This window comes from Nipponia nippon, unplaced genomic scaffold, assembly GCF_047370975.1.
Source record: "Nipponia nippon isolate SJK-2023a ecotype South Korea unplaced genomic scaffold, ASM4737097v1 scaffold_2, whole genome shotgun sequence".
Lineage (NCBI taxonomy): Eukaryota > Metazoa > Chordata > Aves > Pelecaniformes > Threskiornithidae > Nipponia > Nipponia nippon.
Genome location: NW_028262336.1, coordinates 94,969,836 through 94,977,571, shown reverse-complemented (window position 1 = coordinate 94,977,571; position 7,736 = coordinate 94,969,836). Strand labels below are relative to the sequence as shown.

Here is a 7,736-nt window from a genome sequence, read left to right as displayed (position 1 = left end):
CCTGCAGGTTTGACGTAGGCTACGGCACAAGGAAAGGAAAGCACAGGACTCAAGTTACAGCGAAACGAGGTCTCCTGATAGCTCAGGGGCTTAGTCTGGTGTTTGTTCCATTTTTAAAATTGTGATGCTTTTATAGGGGACTTCTCCAAATAAGTGACTTAGCCGAATATGCCAAGTTTCATCAGCCAATCTGAAGCCCTCATTCAGAAAGCAAAGCCCATTTTGTAAACATATCCTTTATTTTGTCTGTCTGTCACTCTCACACAGAAAGTTGGCACATCTGAGAGTAGTGATTTTACGCTGCCACTAAGGTATGTATAGTTTATTTAAATACTGCATTTTAACACAGCATTACTTTTAGAATGGTTACTAGCAGACTCGTTCTGCATGGCAAACTATCCGTTGCAAAGCTACAAAGAGGTCTTCAGGACGGGAAGGTGGGTCTAGAAAGAACACTTATTTGAATTTATAAATTTGTAAGACTTTCTCCAAGTCAAATGATTTTTATGGATATAATAACTCATAAAGGACTGAAGGTTATCCTATTGAGCAAGGCGAAAGAGAAGCTTCCTTAACTGAATCTTTTAAGAGCCGCTCCTAGAATAATTGTCAGAAGCGTCTTATAATTGCTCCACAGTTGATTTTCCTTTTTTTTTTTTTTCTTTTTTCCTTTTCCCCCTAAATGATTCATGCTACTTACACGCTCGTCACTCACAGCTCACAAATGGCAGCTTCATTTCGGTACGCACGGGTCGAGACCGGCGCTCCGGCAATCCGAGCACTCACCTTTCCAGCCTCAGTCCTCCCCCCGCCCCCGGCGCCCGCCGCCCCCGGCCGAGAACCTCCCGCCGCGGCGGGGGCGGAGGCGGGCGCCGCGCCGCGCCGGGCGGGGCGGGGAGGGGAGGCGAGGGCGCTGCCGCGGCCCCGAGCCCCGCACCGCGGGGCCGCCGCCGCGCCCGGCCCCCGCTCCCCCGCGCCGCGGCCCCGCGGGCAGGGGGGATGCTCCCGCCCTCACGATCTGCCCCTCGGCGAGGGCGAGACCCGCTCGGGGCGGCTCCCGCAAGGCCGGGGCGGCGGTGGCGGGGGAGGTCCCCATCCACCCACCCACCCCCCCCCCGCCATGCCGCCCCGGGGCGGCGACGGGGTGCGCCGGGCCCCCGGCGGACTCGGGGACCGCGCCGCGGAGTCAGGTCCTCGCCCTCGCAGTGCTTTGGTGGAGCGCGGGGGTGTCGCGTCCCCCGTCCTTTCCCACCCGTCATCACGGAAGACTTGTTAATATGTCCTAAAAATAAATAAATAAGAGGGAGGGGGAGATATACGTAAATAAATAACGCGAAGCCGGGAGCAGCCGGGGGGCCGGGGGCGCGGCGCTGCGGTGCGCGGCAACGAGTCACGGCACCTCGCTCGCCCGCCCGACCCCTTCGCACCTTGCGCGTCTCCCACCGAGCCGATCTAATCAATGACACCCAGCGCCCGCCGCGGCTCCGCCCCCCCCCGCCCGCCCGCCTCTTTCCATTGGCGGGTGGGCGTCGGGGCCGGTCGCCGCCGCCGCCGCCGATTGGCTGGCGGGGAATCCGTATCAATGTTTAAGCCGCGGCGTGAGGTGAATAGAGGCAGTCGGCGAGCGGCGCTGGGCGAGCGCGGCGCGGCGCGGCGGCCCCGTGAGTGCTGCAGTGAGGGAGGCGAGGCGGAGAGAAGGGGGGGGAGAGAGTGAGAGAGAGGCAGAGAGCGGCTCCAACTGTTGAATTTTCGCTGAATTCTCCACTTACCTGCGGGCGGCTGGTGAAATGGATCTGGTTTATCGGGAATCGGCGTTGCTTTCGCGTGCTGCCTGGCTAAGACTGGCGACCGTCTGTTTGAAAGGGGCCACCCATCAATGAGGCAGAGAAGAATATTTGTTTTTTCTTCTTTTTCTTTTGAAAGCCTCTCTACCACAGGTTGCAGAATTAACTGTGTACTTTGGGTCCGGACTCAAATAAAGGAGAAAAAAACAGTGCAGAACTGAGACTCGGAACTAGATCTGTGAGCTATGTATTGGGAACCTATGTTTTTGTTGTTTGTTTTTTTTCTTTTAATATGAAAGATCTCTGATTTGTTTCACACATAACACTGAGGAAAGGTGGTTAAAAACACTCAGCAAAGCAAGAGACAGACGCGCCTCTGTGCCAGTGAGTGGATAACAGCCTTGTTTTCCTGATCCTCAGTCTCCCGGAGAAAGAGGTATAGTAAAAGTGTAGCTGGATCCGACACTCCCCCCCCCCCCATTCTCTCTCTTTTTTTTTTTTTCCTCCCCCCACCCCCCTCCAAAATATAAATCTGATTTTTTTTTTTTTCCTGTTTATAGAGTGAGTCAGAGTAGCGTTAGGAAGAAGCTGCAACTAATGTCTGTGAAGGGAGGAACATGAGGCGATAGTGAATGTGATTTGTTCCGCTGGATCTGACTCATCCAGCAGATTGAAACACCTGCATTTCTGGATGTGCCATTCATTTATTTCTGGTTGTTAAAAGAACCTGAAATAAAATTTAGTTACCCTTCCCCAATATTTACCTATACACTGTATCGCTGGGAAAGGTATATCACAGAGGGGGGGAACGCATCTGGCATTGCCGCTGCTCTTTTCCCCTGTACCAAGATGCCCAGAGAGACTGTTACAGCTTGAAAGGACTGCAAAAAATGCATCACACCAATCGCAGAACTGCATAGGTTTTAATATAAGCGAATTAGTAGATTAAAAGATCTCCCACTGTATTCATCGTCAGGATTGTTTTTCCTCTTTTTCTCTCCTCCCCTAAATGAAGAGGACTAGGCGGCAGTGTCATTGGAAGGAGATGCTGAATAGAAAGAAAAGAGAGGCACTTGACAGCGCAGCCCTGTGAATACAGAGACTGTTTCCCTTTTAGCGAGACTAAGAGAGAGAGAGAGAGTGTGTGTGTGTGTGGTGGCTTTTCTTTCTTTCTCTCTACGCAACCCCCCCCCTTCCTTGCTCTCTCTCTTTTTTTTAATCTATGCGTTCAGCCATGGGTTGCCTGTTGATTTCCTCTCGGCTGGAGAGAAAAGCAAACTGGAATTAAACTGCATCGAGAAAAGTGCAGCTCCTCAGACACGCATACGCACACACGCATAGATACACGGAGAGAAAGGATGTGGTGGTGGCGGCGGCTACTGGCCTGTCTTAAAGAAACCCAAGTATGCATCTGATTGAGCACAGCCTGTGATTTCTCTCAAAATATATATTTACTGCTAATGATGACGGTCAGCTGGTGGGTTTCTTAAATTTTTTCCCCACGAAAGGACGAGTGGGAGGCTGGTAGTAGAGGGAGAGAAAGGAAACTACAAATCCTGACACTAGTTTTTGGTGGGGGTTTTTTGTCTGTTTTGTTTTCCCCTCTTGCCCTGCAGTTCTCATTCCCTCTCCTTCTGATTCGGGCAGGAAAGAGTGAGGGTGTACGAGACAGAGAGGGGGGAAATACCGATGGCAGCGAGATGCAGCTCTCCGCTGCAAGCAATGCAAGATTAGATCTCTAAATGCAGCAAAACACTCCCTGAAAACCAACAACCCCGCGGTGCAATCAGACATTTCACTGCCTCTCACTGCACACGAAGAGGGCTTCAACAACAAGCTGAGACTTTTTTTCCCCTTCTGTCTCTCTCCCACCCCTCCACTCCACTCCATCAATCGCATTACAAGCGATGAGTAGCAAATAACCTTTTCTACCCCTGCCTACAGACCTGTGGCCACCCCCTTTTCCTATGTATATATAAATACACATATTTAAAAAAAATCTTTTTGATCGTTTTTAGAAAAACAACCACTGCCGCGATTTTTTATTATTGTTATTATTTTTATTATCCTTCGTACATCTGCGGGGATTCAAGGATCGGGAACGCTTCGCCTGCCCGGAGGAGAAGATCTTTTGCAAATTTTCTGATTTTTGAAATCCTCCCACTGCCGAAGTTGGACAGCCGAAGTAACTGCGAGGGGACTGCAAGCACGGCAAGCACTTGCTGAAACGCTGCCGAAGCTGCTCCCCCTGCTTCCAGCCCCCTGATTGCTCCCTCCCTCTGAGCTACATGGTCCATTTGCTGCCTCTCATCCTGTGTCTCTGCAGATGTTTTAGAGCAACAGGTTCAGAAACTTGAAACATAGGGGTGGGGAGAGAGAAGGAAAAAAAAAAAAGAGAAAAAAAGAGAGAGAGCCGACGGAGGAGGAGAAGGAACAAACCCAGCACAGGAGGCAGAGAAGACGGGGACAAACCCTGCTCGCCGCTGCAGCTGCTGCCACCCCCACCCCTGCTCGGGGATGTACCTTTCCATTTGTTGCTTCTTCCTCTGCTGGGCTCCTGCCCTGTCGCTGAAGAACCTGAATTACTCAGTGCCGGAGGAGCAGGGAGCAGGCACAGTCATCGGCAACATTGGCCGCGATGCACGGCTGGCGACGGGCGCGGCAGGAGGCGGGATGCTGCCTGCGGAGCGAGGCGCTCCCGGCGGTGGCCGCGGCCCCAAGTCCACATTTCGGGTGCTGGAGAACTCGGCCCCACACCTCCTGGACGTGGACGGGGAGAGCGGGCTGCTCTACACCAAGCAGCGCATCGACCGTGAGGCGCTGTGCCGGCGCAGCGCCAAGTGCCAGCTGTCCCTCGAGGTGTTTGCCAACGACCAGGAGATCTGCATGATCAAGGTGGAGATCCAGGACTTGAACGACAACGCACCGGCGTTCCCCTCTGACCAAGTGGACATGGACATCTCAGAAAATGCTGCGCCGGGCACACGCTTTCCCCTCACCAGCGCCCATGACCCGGATGCTGGGGACAATGGGCTGCGCACCTACCTGCTCACCCGTGACGACTACGGCCTCTTCTCCCTTGATGTGAAGTCCCGCGGTGATGGCACAAAGTTTCCAGAGCTGGTCATCCAGAAGCCATTAGACCGTGAGGAGCAGAGTCACCATACCCTGGTGCTGACGGCACTGGACGGCGGTGACCCACCCCGCTCAGGCACGGTGCAGATCAACGTGCGCCTCATTGACTCCAATGACAACAGCCCCGTCTTTGAGGCAGCCTCCTATGTGGTAGAGCTGCCGGAGAATGCACCACTGGGCACTGCCGTCATCGACCTTAATGCCACCGATGCCGACGAGGGTACCAATGGAGAGGTGCTCTACTCCTTCAGTGGCTACGCACCCGAGCGCGTCCGCGACCTGTTTAGCATTGACCCGCAGAGTGGCCTCATCCGTGTCAAGGGCAACCTGGACTATGAGGAAAGTGGCCTCATTGAGATCGATGTCCAGGCTCGGGACCTGGGGCCCAATCCCATCCCTGCTCACTGCAAGGTCACCGTCCGCCTCGTTGACCGCAACGACAATGCGCCTACCATTGGCTTTGTCTCTGTTCGCCAGGGAGCACTGAGTGAGGCTGCCCCACCGGGCACTGTCATTGCCCTGGTGCGAGTCACCGACCGTGACTCGGGCAAGAACGGGCAGCTCCAGTGCCGGGTGCTGGGCGGTGGGGGCGGGCCTGGAGCCATCCCTTTCACCCTGGAGGAGAACTATGACAATTTCTACACTGTGGTCACTGACCGGCCCCTGGACCGTGAGGCACAGGATGAGTACAATGTGACCATAGTGGCACGTGATGAAGGCAACCCCCCACTCAACTCCACCAAGTCATTTTCTGTCCGGATCCTCGATGAGAATGACAATCCACCCCGCTTCAGCAAGAACCTCTATGTGTTACAGGTGCCTGAGAACAACATCCCTGGAGAGTACCTGGGCTCCGTCTTGGCCCAGGACCCCGACCTGGGCCAAAATGGGACAGTCTCTTACTCCATTCTGCCTGGGCATGTGGGCGACGTCTCCATCTACACCTATGTCTCCGTCAACCCCACCAATGGTGCTATCTATGCCCTGAGGAGCTTCAACTACGAGCAGACAAAGCACTTTGAGTTTCGTGTGCTGGCCAAAGACTCGGGTTCACCCCACCGCGAAAGCAACGCCACGGTGCGCGTCACTGTGCTCGATGTCAACGACAATGCACCCCTCATTGTCCTCCCTGCCCTCATCAACGACACCGCCGAGCTGCAGGTGCCACGCAATGCTGGGGTAGGCTACCCTGTGGGCACCGTCCGTGCCCTGGACAGTGACTTTGGGGAGAGCGGGCGCCTCACATATGAGATTGTGGAAGGCAATGAGGAGCACCTCTTTGAGATGGACCCCACTAGTGGTGAGATACGCACCTTGCACCCCTACTGGGAGGAGCTCAGCCCTGTGGCTGAACTGGTGGTAAAAGTCAGTGACCATGGCAAGCCCAGCCTCTCTGCAGTGGCCAAGCTCATTGTCAGGGCCTTGGCGGGGCCCCTGCCCGAGGCTGGCGAGCCACAGATGAATGGTGAGCAGCATCGGCGACCACACTGGGACTTGTCGCTGCCCCTGATCGTGACGCTGAGCACTGTCTCCATCATCTTGCTGGCTGCCATGATCACTATTGCCGTGAAGTGCAAGCGAGAGAACAAGGAGATCCGCACCTATAATTGTCGCATTGCCGAGTATAGCCACCCTCAGCTGGGAGGAGGGGGAGGAAGTGGCGGGGGAGGAGGAGGCAGTGGCAGTGGAGGGAGCAAGGGCAAGAAGAAGAAGATCAGCAAGAATGACATTATGCTGGTGCCCAGTGAGGGTGAGGACAGCCGGGGCCCCCTCAATGTCATGAACGTGGTGAGCAGCCCATCCCTGGCCACCTCACCCATGTACTTTGACTACCAGACCCGCCTGCCCCTCAGCTCTCCCAGGTCTGAGGTGATGTACCTGAAGCCCGCCTCCAACAACCTGACTGTACCCCAGGGACATGTGGGCTGCCACACCAGCTTCACAGGGCAAGGGACTAACGCCAGCGAGGCTCCCCCGAGCCGGATGTCCATAATTCAGGTAGGAGACTTTTAGAATACCCTGGACCTCACTTTAGACGCTGGTTTAACTTCACCTTTTGTCTGCAGTGAAATCTGCTGTAAGGCACCACTGAAGGGACCAACACAAGTCACTAAAGAGAGGTGGACTTCATGAAAGTGGAACCAGACCACACCTGGTGGGTCTGGTGCTGCTGTCACACTGGTGTTTCCTGTGTGATTCTAAAGTAAATGCCCACTGAAACAGACAGAGTTACGGCAGTGCAAAAGAGGTGCATGTGAGAGTGCAGACAGGCATTTAGTACGTTTGGGGCACGCTGGGGTATTTTCCCAGAAGATCATCAGACAGAGGTGGGTGCTTCCACAGGTTTCACTTTGCTTTGGTGGAGAAGCAAAGTGGGGTGGAGAAGGGGGTGGGCATTTCTGAAGCAGTCATGTCATCTGCAGTAAGTAACAGGACGTGGGAGAAACTCTACACACTGAGGACATCTATTGCAACAGTGTATTATAGCCCTCCAATCCTGTATGTAAATATGAGCTATCTTTCCAAGATGTGTGTTTTTAATTTTTTTAATTTCCTTCTTTAGAATATATATACATAAATATTTATTTTTTTTGACGCAGAACAGTATCATTGGGGCCCCATTGCCTCCTCCTCTCCCCATAAACAACTAAACCTTCAATGCTGAAAATTTTGCTTAGTCAAATAGAAAGAAAATGTATGTGGTGATTCCCTCCTACCCCCAAATGTTAACAAAACTCACATCCTCTCATAAAACAGCAAAGCAACTAGTCAGATTTCCAGTAGCCTGAGTCAATATTGATGATTGCTTTATAGTGA

The 7,736-nt window shown here is 53.6% G+C and overlaps 1 protein-coding gene across 4 annotated transcripts in view; it reads left to right on the top strand.

Moving 5' to 3' along the window:
- Positions 1-1,640: 1,640 nt before the first annotated feature.
- Positions 1,641-7,736, top strand: part of PCDH17 (protocadherin 17) — a 92,802-nt gene continuing 86,706 nt past the window's right edge. For 3 of the 4 annotated variants that reach the window (XM_087758880.1, XM_087758882.1, XM_087758878.1), the window contains exons 1-2: positions 1,641-2,220; positions 3,878-6,917. In XM_087758880.1, the coding sequence (XP_087615006.1) occupies positions 4,302-6,917 (2,616 nt within the window). In that variant the 5' untranslated portion in view covers positions 1,641-2,220; positions 3,878-4,301. Of the gene's footprint in view, positions 2,221-3,035; positions 6,918-7,736 lie in introns of those variants that run through there. The other variant, XM_087758879.1, reaches the window with a different exon arrangement.